This window comes from Lycorma delicatula, chromosome 9 (assembly GCF_047948215.1).
Source record: "Lycorma delicatula isolate Av1 chromosome 9, ASM4794821v1, whole genome shotgun sequence".
Taxonomy (NCBI): domain Eukaryota; kingdom Metazoa; phylum Arthropoda; class Insecta; order Hemiptera; family Fulgoridae; genus Lycorma; species Lycorma delicatula.
The window spans coordinates 114,154,201-114,166,274 of record NC_134463.1 but is presented as its reverse complement, the minus strand read 5'-3'; the positions used below and the strand labels follow the sequence as shown (position 1 = coordinate 114,166,274).

At 25.0% G+C, this 12,074-nt stretch overlaps 1 protein-coding gene across 3 annotated transcripts; it reads left to right on the top strand.

Annotated features, from left to right (window-relative positions):
• On the top strand, positions 1 to 9,356 carry LOC142329895 (uncharacterized). 3 transcript variants are annotated; one of them, XM_075374810.1, is made up of 3 exons: positions 1 to 127; positions 870 to 2,787; positions 5,505 to 5,879. In XM_075374810.1, exon 2 carries the CDS (start codon positions 954 to 956, stop codon positions 2,142 to 2,144), a length of 1,191 nt encoding a protein of 396 aa, XP_075230925.1. In that variant the 5' UTR covers positions 1 to 127; positions 870 to 953; the 3' UTR covers positions 2,145 to 2,787; positions 5,505 to 5,879. The 3 variants fall into 3 exon arrangements, with proteins under 3 accessions (XP_075230925.1, XP_075230926.1, XP_075230924.1); XM_075374811.1 differs by lacking the exon at positions 1 to 127 and adding an exon at positions 9,189 to 9,356 and having other exon boundaries at positions 349 to 2,787; positions 5,505 to 5,662; XM_075374809.1 differs by lacking the exon at positions 1 to 127 and having other exon boundaries at positions 349 to 2,787.
• Positions 9,357 to 12,074: the final 2,718 nt, after the last annotated feature.

Sequence of the window (12,074 nt, the reverse complement as noted above, 5' to 3'; positions counted from 1 at the left end):
ATATCGAGTAGTATTGACAGTTTATTGATAATTTTTCTTTAAATGTGTTAATAATATTAAAAAAAGAAAGTATATTAATGGTTACTAGTTTATTATACTCTCTTTAAACTGATTTAAAGTAATGCAGGTATTAGTTTATTGTAAATAAGTTTAAAAGTACGAGTAGCTCTGTCTTTGGTGTCTGTTGAAATATTTATAGCTAATACGTTGAAGTTGGATGGTATTGAATACATTTTTGCACATAAATGTAACGTATGTTTTGCAGAATGGAAATATAATTTAATGTTTGTAAATTTTGTTTATAAAAAGAAAGGTTAAGAGTTAACACTAGTTGTTAGTAGGTCAGTATTGTTTTGTTGGTTATGAACCATAAGCAAGAAGCGTTTCGAAATTATGATTTTATCTTTTAAAGTTTTGCAGTAAACTTAAAAATTTAGTACAATTTTGTCAGTGGTCCCTCTTCTCAGATTCATGATAAAACAGTATGTTACTGTTCTGGTGCATTTTTAAAAATAGGCATTACCCAGATAACTAGTAAGGAAATTATGTATTGCATATAAGATTTGCTTATACTAATTATCTGCAAGTTCCTGTCTGCTGGAAAGCTGCCTTATATTAATAAAGTAGTACTAATTGCTCAGTCACAGCAATTTATTCCCTAGCCTAAGATGTAAGTGATATGTACAGACACCTTATTCAGAAATATGAGAGGTGGTCAACCCAAATGAAATGTATTATCCTGTTATTTTCTTCCTTTTTTTAATTACAGAACTAAATAAGTGCTGTTGATAACCATCTTGTTTGATGTTGTTGATAGTTTCATTCTTACTTTCATTTATTTAATCTATGGTCTTTTATTTTATTTTCAGAAGTTTAATATCAATTCAGAAATAGTTAAAATATACATTTCTTAAATCAAATTTCTAATTAACCCGTTTTATAGTGCTGTAAATATGCATGAATTATTTTTAACACGTTTAATTTCATTGTTAGAAAAAAATGCTATTGTTGATTATAATGTATATACAAAAGATAGATATTTTACACTAATGAATGAAATAAAAAATATTAAGAGCAAGCCAATTAAAGAATTGAAAGACTGCATAAAATTACAAAAGTTTGATGTTGTAATTGAAAATGATATCGAAAAATTAGTAAGACCTGTTGGTTTTAGTCGTTATAAATATTATACGCATGAAGAAGAATTATACGATGTTATTAATAAAATACATGTAGATTTGGATCATGCTGAGTTCCCAAAAGTATTAACAAGATTTCAGTTGCTTTATGAAGCTATTCCCAATGAAATTATTAAATTATGTTTATCTGTATGCGAAGTATGTTCATTAAATAATAATGAAGAGCGTGAAATGAATCTTCAGGTCGTTAACAAACTTCATTTTGCAAATGTAGATGAAAATATTTTTAATATTAAAAGTGAAAATGAAGTGATTGATTTAATTGACAGTAGTGATGAAGAGATAAGTACTAATAATGGAAGTATTGGTAACGTAGTTCATAAAAAAATTCTATCATCGGTTATAGACATGTCAGATTATGAGAGTTCAAAGGAATTACCTTATAAAAGATTCCAACAAACAGGAATAGAAATAATTAAAGATAAAACTGATTCTGAGACGGAAATATGCTTAAGATTTAAATCTTTTTGTTCAAATATGAAATCAGTTGTATCGAGTTATCTTAATAATGAACAATTTGTTGATGTTACACTTGCTTGTGAAGGTGAAATTATTAAGTGTCATAAGATTATATTGTCAGCAAATTCACCATATTTTGAAAAAATACTTTGTCAGAATCCAAGAAAACATCCGACTATATTTTTTAAAGGTATATCTTCTTGGGACGTAAAAGCATTAATTAATTTTATATATAAAGGTGAAGTTAAAGTACCACGGTATAAATTAGAATCTCTGTTACATGCAGCTGAAATATTACAGATAAGAGGTTTATCAATAGAACCTGTTTTAAATAAAACTGTTAAAAATATTAATCTTTGTGAAAATAAAAACATATCTAAAATGCCTGCATATGATAAAAGTAACAATGATAGCAATAATGGTCTTAAAGCAAAAATATACATTAAAGAAGATGGCAGTACATCTGTTGCAAAAAAAAACATCTAAAGTAACATCAGTTACTGCTGCAGCTCAAACTAATTCAGTAGAAGAAAATAATAATTCTGCTTCTGTTCATCTATTGCAGTTTGAGTCAAATAATAGAGAAGAAAATACTGCATCTTTTCCTTTATCACATTCAGTATCATCAGATAATGTGACTAACTTTATTTCTGTAAATAGTAATAATATGAACAATGTTGACAATTCAGCTCTTTTTCATTCATCAGTTCCACCTAATTGTACGTCTTTGACTCAAACTACATCTTATTTTTCTTCAGTAACTTCTTGTACATCTGCACAAACTGAATTTGATAATAATGAAAATCGTACATTTTTATTTTCTGAATCATTTCCATTTACTAAAAAAAAGAGAAAATCTTGTGTTGAAGAGACTGAATGTATTAAAAAGTACAAATATAGACACCAGTGAAACTAAAAAACATAGTTCTACAGCAGTAAAAGATATTTATTTTAAAAACAATGTACATCATAAAAAGATATGTAAAAATTAAATTGTGTCTTAATTAATTCAGGAAGTAAACAGTTTATATTTACTAGACAAAATCTCCTGAAATGCAATCTCTTTAAAAAAAAAGAAGAAAAAATCTAATATTAAATCATTATGCGAGTGATTTATAATACACATCAGGTTGGTATATAGAAAATTAAAAAAACCTTTTTATTAATTTACATAATGAACCTCAAAAGTTTATCTGTAATTAAGATAATTTGTTTCTTTTGATATAATTTTTGTTTTAAACAGCCTTTCTTTCCTGCCTCCATGGTGCAAGTGGTAGCATCTCAGCCTTTCATCCAGAGGTCCTGGGTTCAAATCCCAAGCAGGCGTGGTATTTTCACACTGCAATGCCTAACAGTGGTTCCAGAGCTAATAGAAAAAACCCTTCTTTTCTAGGTTTTAAATTGCAACTAATCTTAATTTATTTTTATTTCAAACCAGTTTCTAGATATCTAATCAATAATGTTAGAGTTTTAAAACATTGACTGTCATACTGGGCACCATTTTACTATTCATATCTGGTAAAATAATAATAATTATTTAAAAATTAATAATAAACATACCATTAATTATTGTAGCTCTGTTTTGCCTCTCTCCAGACAGAGCTGTATCTCATACATTGTATATTTATTTTCTGTGTAGAAATTAAAAAATATTTTTTTTAATTTATTACTATACTGTATTTCTTAAGATTAAATATAACCTCAAGTTATATTAATAGAGAAAAATTAATTTACAATAATATAAAGTAATACTATTAATGCAATACTTGGCAGACAAATTCAATGTCTACCATAAAAAAATATTTTATTTATTTATTGGTTAATGATAGCTGTTATTAAAAAAATCCAGTAACAGGTTGCATAACTTTCCTGTCCTTAGAGATTTTTATTATAAATATGCCATAGGGGTATTTTTTTAAAATATTAATGACTTAATTATGCAATATTTAGGGTACAGTTGTGAAAAAGATCAAAATGTTAAATAAAAAATTTAGGCCAATTTGACCTCCTTGATCATGTCTTTTCCTTAAAAAATATGCAGTATAAAAAAAAATTACTAATAAAAATTTTGGATCACAGTTGTTCTATAAAATATTTAATTTTTTTAATGTTTTATAATTGTATTTGAGATTTTTAATATTTTGCTTGTGATATTGTTTTTTTTTTTTAATTTTATTTATTATATTACTGATATTTAGTTTATATGTCCATGATATTTAACTTTTGTTGTTATACAACTAGTTTGTTTATTGTAAAAGTGTTGCTTTCAGATGCTAATAACAAATCTTGTTGTACACCCAAAAAAAATTGATTTCCTTCACCAAATTACATTTTTTATAATCAAAATTATAAAAAAATGTATTATAAAAGTATAATTGCTAAAAAAAAAAAAAAAATACCAAAATTTTTAATAAACGAATTTGGGTCGACATTTATTAATAAGACCTCTCTTTCTTGACAGCTGCCACATATAAAACATTTAATAACAGTTACTACTTGAAAAACAAATAAAATATGAGTAATTAAAAAAATTTCTCCTATCATCTAAAATTAATGTTACATACAATTAGACTTTAAATCTTAAAAATCAGTGTTAAAAAGAAATTGGTATTTTAAGTATAAGCCCCATTCAGTTCCTTGTATTTTGGAGCTTAAAAGTTTATTTATCAAAGTAATTTTTTATTTTAAAAAGTTGACCCAGTTTGTTACAATGTTACTTGCAAGAGTAAAAAGCTTATAGTTTACTAAAAATAAATAAGGGTACCATGATGCCCCCTGTCCAATAGGATTGGATTTCAGATTGTGCCAAATTTCAGATTTTTTGTCTATGGGTTTTTGAGTTATGAGGCAAAAACTGTCAAGAAATAATAAAAAATATCCTCCCACTCCCTGATTGACTTAAAATTTAAAAAGTTAATGCCATCAATACATATAAATTATTTGAGCAGTTTTTGAAGAATTATGTTGAGCCAGTCCAAAGAGATTAAACAAATGCAGACCAACCCATTTATGTACATGCATACATATCTGGAAATTTCTGTAGCCTTTTTGGACTAATGGGGTCTTGACATTTGTAAAATCCCTGATACCCAAAGTTTTAGCTAATCATTACTCTTTTCCTTTATAGCTATGCTGCTGCAGAATCAATAGAGCTATAGCTAGGAAAGTAAAGTACATATTGGGTTGTTAATATGTGGTTTGATTTAAATATCTTTATCATTGTATGAATTTTGGTATTCAATTGATAGAACTTCCTCTGGATCAGTTGGCCCAAGGCAGATCAATTTCATCTTTTTTTTTTTTTCCTGTTTTAGCCTCCGGTAACTACCGTTTAGATAATTCTTCAGAGGATGATATGTATGAGTGTAAATGAAGTGTAGTCTTGTACATTCTCAGTTCGACCATTCCTGAGATGTGTGATTAATTGAAACCCAACCACCAAAGAACACCAGTATCCACGATCTAGTATTCAAATCCGTGTAAAAATAACTGGCTTTACTAGGACTTGAACGCTAGAACTCTCGACTTCCAAATCAGCTGATTTGGGAAGACGCGTTCACCACTAGACCAACCCGGTGGGTTAGATCAATTTCATCTGTCAATCTGTATCACCACTTATCATGGGAAAGTATAATCCCTTCTGTAGCTTTTATTTCTAGACTGTATTTTGATCTTCTGTTTTCTGTCCATCTTTCTTGTATCGCTTAATTCTTCCTCTTCAAGTGACCATTGAACTGCATTCTCTATTCTTTAACTCTACTCATGTTTAATTAATACTCTAAGATCTTCCACTTTACCTTATCTAAAATTTATAGTTTATTTTACTAGTATATCGTCTTATTTCAGATGATGAAGTGGTGTTTTACATCTTTACTCTCCAAGGAAGTATGTTGAAAAAATCAGCAGAAAAAGCCAGATTCTTATTGACAGTTCAAAATATTTTTTTATGCAATACTGAAAACGAGTTACACACTTCAATATGTATACCAGACAGTTTTCAACATGTTAAGTATTTTTTGATGTTGTGTTAAGTTAAAATAATTCTTAAGTTCTGTGGTTTCTGTAAAACATTTTGTTAAATACAGTATTCACAAATTTTTTTTTTTATTATGAAGAATTTTTCAGCTGGTTTGATAAAATAATTTTTTATATTTATTTTATTTTTTATAATTTATTATTGTTTATATTAATAATTGTATGTACAATAAATTTAATTTATATATTTTACTTGTCATTGCTACTTGTTTTTAACTTTTTTTCACTGAATTTTTACCACTTTATATTGTTCAATTCAATTGTTTAAAATTTGTTAAGATTGGGATAAATGATACTTCAAATTATTTATCATCTTATGATAAATAATATTTCTCATTATTATTGATAATGAGAAATAATAGGTAATATTATATGCAGTTGAGTTTGACAATAAATATTTAAAAACAACTATCTGATTTTCATAAAGTAACATAAAAATGTAGTCCATTTAGTTTTACAAAATGAAAGTTTCTTATCAAAAGAAATTTTTCATTCCTATATTAAGATTTTTTCTCAGTATAAAAACCTTATACAGGTTAAGTACAACTTGTGAAATAAATAAGACATTCATCATAGTACTTTAAGCAGATCTACTATAAAGTTTTAAAAAGGAGCTATTTTAAGTTTTCAATTTTTTACACATTGCTGAACATGCCAATCTCCACAATTACAATTCTTAAAGACTAGGATAAGGTTATTCAGTATTAATTATTAGATATTGCCAAATTCTTTTGGAGCAACTAGGGATTCATACCTACAAAGAATGCTTTATACCAGTAAGTTACAAAGAAATCTGGTCAGATTATGCCTCCTTTTCCTCTGAATCCACCATAGAATTTAATAAAACTTGGTTCATTTTCAATGCTATGAGATTTTATTTTAATTTATATTGTGTAGTTCATTGCAAAGTGGTTGCCAAATCTCTACTAGTTGCAATTATCAGATCTTTAAAAAATAGAAGCATAATAAAATTAGTAGTTTTAGATTATTTAGCAGATCTATTTAAAAACACTATAACAGTAATTCTTCAAATTTTAAAACAATCTGGTTATGGATTTGCTAGAAAAAGTTTTTTTTTTAAATTATTTAAAAAATGTTTAATGCCGGAAAAGTTTTTAAAAGCCATAATAAGTATTTCATTCTGAAAAGTACATAATACAGATCAATTCAGAAATGAGTTTTTGTGCTACTCCAAAGATAAAAAAAAGACCCAGTTTTAAATATATACTAACCTCTTACACAACAGAACCATTCCAAACAAAGACAGGCATTAAGTATTTATGACTTCAGTTCAGAATGTTTAATATAAAGCACTGTTTACCATCTATATACATAGCGTAACACCGCAATCACACAGGAAAAAATTAATGAAACAAATATCAACAAATGCTTTACAATACAGTTTACTGATGAATAACACAAATCCACATTTTTTTCTCCAATATGAAATGTCATCCGCACATATTTAAACTATAACTAAAATAAAAAAAGCTTCAACAGAAAAATAAAAAATTTTCCATTATTGTATTTTTTTCTGTAATAATTAATTAATTATAATAGTAATATGTGCAGCAATAATAATTATAATTACAATTATTATATGATATGAATATTATAACATCTTTTTTCTTAATTCATTTTTGTTCAATTAATTACAACTTATTTTACAACAAATTATATATATTTTTTAAAGAGAAAAACAGACAAAATTATAATTATTATTACTTCAAATTTGAACTTTACAACTTACAACAAAAATAATATTTATTTAAATTAATTAAACATTTTTTATACATCTATCCTTATTATTATTAAATTACTTAACACTTTATTCATTTTTTTTTTTTTTTTTACAAATGGTACATCTAAAAAAAAGAGAAAAAACTATTATGGTACATACAAATTATGTACAATCTAAATTAACAAGAAAAATGGCTATAAAGTAGTATATTACAAACATACATATTTATATATATATATGTATGTATGTATGTGTGTGTGTGTGTGTGTGTGTGTGTGTAAAAAATATAACTTTTGTAAACTAAAATAATTTATTTACTATAAAGACAAGTAAAATCTACATATTCTAATACAAAAAACAACACAGAATGATGTTTTAATTTTACAGCATTAATACTAATGTAAAAAAGGTTTTTTTTGTATATTTTGAAATCTATTAATTACAAATTTAGCCAATAATTCTAGAATTCTAACATGTAGCAAATTAAAATAAAAATTGTAAAATGATTATGTAATTACAGCTTATATAATCAAATTAGTTATTTCATATCATATAATATACAATAATTTACCTTCTTGAAATTGCTTGGTTAAATGTGACTCTTTTTTCCTTTTTTTTATGTAAATGAATTCTACATAATCTTTTACTTAGTAATAAAATAAAGCATAAGTATTGAAAAATTTTCAAGCACCTGTCTTGAAAATCACAATATAACAATTCAATGTATGAAAAACAGTATGGCCTCTGTCAACAACGCATAACGTTATTTATATTTAAAATTCAATTTGCATTGATAGTTCATCAAATGCTTACATGTGTATATACAAGAAGTGCACTATATATGAAAATAGAACTTATATGTCTAATAATGACGAGGATGTACAGTTTTATTACTTATAGGTTTATAATAAAATTTATCTTAACCAAGCTATTTAATCTCCTAAAGTATCGATTTTTCTTTTTTTACCTATAATTTTTAGAATATCCTGATAATTAATGAATATTCAAAGTTTTTCTTTCCACAATTTGTATAAATTTAAACTCATTTCTGTTGATTATACATTATTTTTTTATAGAACATTTTGATAAAATAAACAAAAATTAAAATACGTCAAATATGTACTTGAGCTATAAACAAGTATGTTTCTCTATACTACTCTATGTCAAAACATTAAAAAAAATATATATATATATATATATAGAAAAAAGCATACACTATAGTCAGGTTTATTATCTTAATATGGAATAAAAGTTTTTTTATCACAATCATAGTTATAAAAATTTTATTGTAATTGTTTTCTTTCTGTACTGCAGTTGAATCTTCTCATGCAATGTTTGAAAATAAGTAGTAATTCTAAATATATAATTACCATACAATATTTTCATCACCTTTCAGAATGTACAACTTTTTTAATGATACAATGAGTTTAATTTTTACACATATTTTCGTAAGACCCAATTTTTCATTAATTCAATGAAAAACATCAACAGCAAAGTAATGCTGGTTTATATTATTTATACTTAATGCTATAATATTTAAAAAGGCATGCATATTTAACAAAAATTGCTCTTTCGCATCAGAATTAACATATATAACATAAATACTTGAGACTGAAAACATATGAAACAAAGATTCAATAGAGTAGATGCTGAATATAAACATTACTATAGATATTGAATATAAAATTTTAGCTGAAAAAAAAAATCATTGCTTTTATTAGAAATTAACATATTTATGAAAAATAAATTTCCAGGAAATGTCATATGCAGGAAAGTAGTTCAAATTCTTAAAACTTGCATCTGATGATATGAAAGACCTGATGATATGAAAACTGATTAATACTTTTACAATGGTTCACCAGCCTGCTACAAAAAAGGAGCTCTTAAGAGAAAAAGAAAACGATTTCTTTATAATAACTGATAAATCATTTAAAAAATAAAAATAAAAAATTATATTAAATTTAAGAAGTTTTTTTTGACTTATTTTGTTTTTTGTTTCATGTATTCTTTAAGCAGAATGTGTGTTATAAATTTAGAATAAATTTCTAAATTTATAACACACTTCAGTACTTTTAATTCGTTGGTTTGTAGAAAAAAAGTAACTTACTGACTTCCTTATGTGTTAATGTAAGTCCTTTTAAACAGTAATTTTATGCTTTTTACAAGATTATCAATTAGGTATATAAATAACATGTTAACATTCATGAAATTAGTAAATTAAATACCCTATGGTCTTTAAAGGTAACAGATAATGTAGGGATTACAACTTGATTTATTTAATTTTGATTAAAAAATTTAGCAAATAAATACATGAAAAAAGTTTTTTACCATTTGCAGTATTTTTAATGTCTAAATAGTTTTAAGATTAAAAAATAATTTTTTAGCACAGATAATTTATTTTTATATCCACTGCTTTTTTTATAACTGCAATAAGGGGCACACAAAAATTGAAATAAAACAAAATCACATTTTCTGTTTCAAAACAGCATTTTAATTTTCAAGAGTAAAGAGGAGTAATATTATTATTAATATTTTACAAAGATTTTATTTAAATTGATAACTTATATATTTTTTTAAAAAATCAAAAAATCTATATTTTGTATAAATTACGGAATATCATTATGAAATAAAAACAATATAAAGGAGATAATATAAGTAATCAAAATTAAATATTATCTATAGGTCACCATCAAAGTAAAAATGTAAGGTAATCAGGCATAAATATTAGTTTTTGTTTGACAACTGTAACATCAAATGAATTGTGTAAATAAACAATAAAAAATAATCAAAAAGGTATTGAAAATGGAAGTAAAGGTGAAAGAGGGGAAAAATGTGTCAGTACATTGGTTCCTGAACTATTAACAGCAGGTTCATCTAAAAAATGTGTAAAACATCTTTTATTTCAGGTTTTGTTATTTTCTAGAGATGGTTCCAGGAAAAATGTGCTGCAAAAATTATGTCAAATCCTTCCAACCAAACCCAAAAAAGACTTGAACAAAAATCATGTAAAAGAGAAAAATTTAGTTACCGTGAGTTAGCACGGTAACTGAATATTTTGATAGAGTGCTAAAATAATCTTAAAAGCTGTAACTTACTTCACTGACATAGATTATTGATGCCTCATTTGAACTGAAGCAGGACTGTGTAACTGCTGTTCAGCCAACCTATATAACATTACATACTACTTCAAAGATTCCAGTCTAAAAGGAAAGTACACTGGGCACACCCTAGTTATGGAAAATTTTTTCACAAGGCATAGTACTAACATATATCATATTATCCAGTTTATTGTGTAGCTCCATGTTTATTTTTAGTTTTCTTTTGATATTTTCTATTTATATTGTTTTTTTTTTTATAAAACAAGTTTTTTTATAAATATATTCACACCAATAAGTTACATTAGCTGCTGTATATGTTATAAATTTATAACATACTACAAATATAAAAATATATTTATAACCAATGTAGGTTACAAAATATCTTAATTTGTCTAATCCTTTTTTAAGGGTGCAATTACATGTTACAGTAACTAAAAGGCAAACTGAGTCTTTTAAATGTAACTGTTAAATAATAGTTAATATCAAGAATGTACACCAAGCTGGCTGGCTAACATGTGTAGTATAAATTTTTTTTAAAGGTTATATACAAATCAGAATTTAAAATAAAAACTTCAAAATCAAATTTTTCATAAAATACACATCTATTAAATTTTATTACTTTTCTAATAACAGCAAATTGTGTAATGTTTTTAATTATATTTAAAAATTTTCTTTTTTTAATTAGAAAACACGCTTATTTTTTGTATTTACTGTTTATATATATAAATAGACTACATATTTTTATCATCAGATGTCACTGTTTAAAAATTATATAACAGCAACACAGCTTAATAATGATTATTTTTATTATAATAAAGAAAATAAATACACTTTAATTAATTTAAAAAATGCAAAATTGACAATAACATGAGATAACTGAAACTTGCTAAAGAAAATTTCTTGTAGATTACAGATTATAATGTTTACTATGTTAAAAGATGTCTTCTGATTTAACTAAGCTGTAATAACATTTAAAATAAAATCATGATTTTCTGAGATTTGAAAACCACTACTTGATTGTATTTATTCCATCATGTGCTTACTGGATAGAGGGAATATTTGTTGCTTCATTTTCATCTTTACTGCATTTTAACTTGCTGATATGTTAATTTCACCAAACTGTGACATAAGAGTCTGTACAGATCCTCAAGTGTATCTTTCAACTAATTACATGATTAACTTGTGCTAAAGACTAAACAGTGATAATTATTCATTTTATCTTTTTACATTCCCCTCTCTAGTGTATAAAAAAATTTCAAATTTTTTCCACAGCAGTTTGAAATTACATTTTTTTTACATATTTTTCATACAACTCCAAAAAAAATGTAAAAATTTTTGTAATAAGAAAAAATTTTCTTAAAGATTAATTGGGAGACATAATTTACCAGCAATATAACTGACATTACGGTTTTACCAGCAGAAAGCACTGAAATTTAATAACGAATTCAATGCAATAACTTTTTTTTTTAATTCTGTTAAGAGAATAGAAATAAAATTCTTAATGTTACAAAAAAATATTTAATTTCATTTAGTAATAAGACC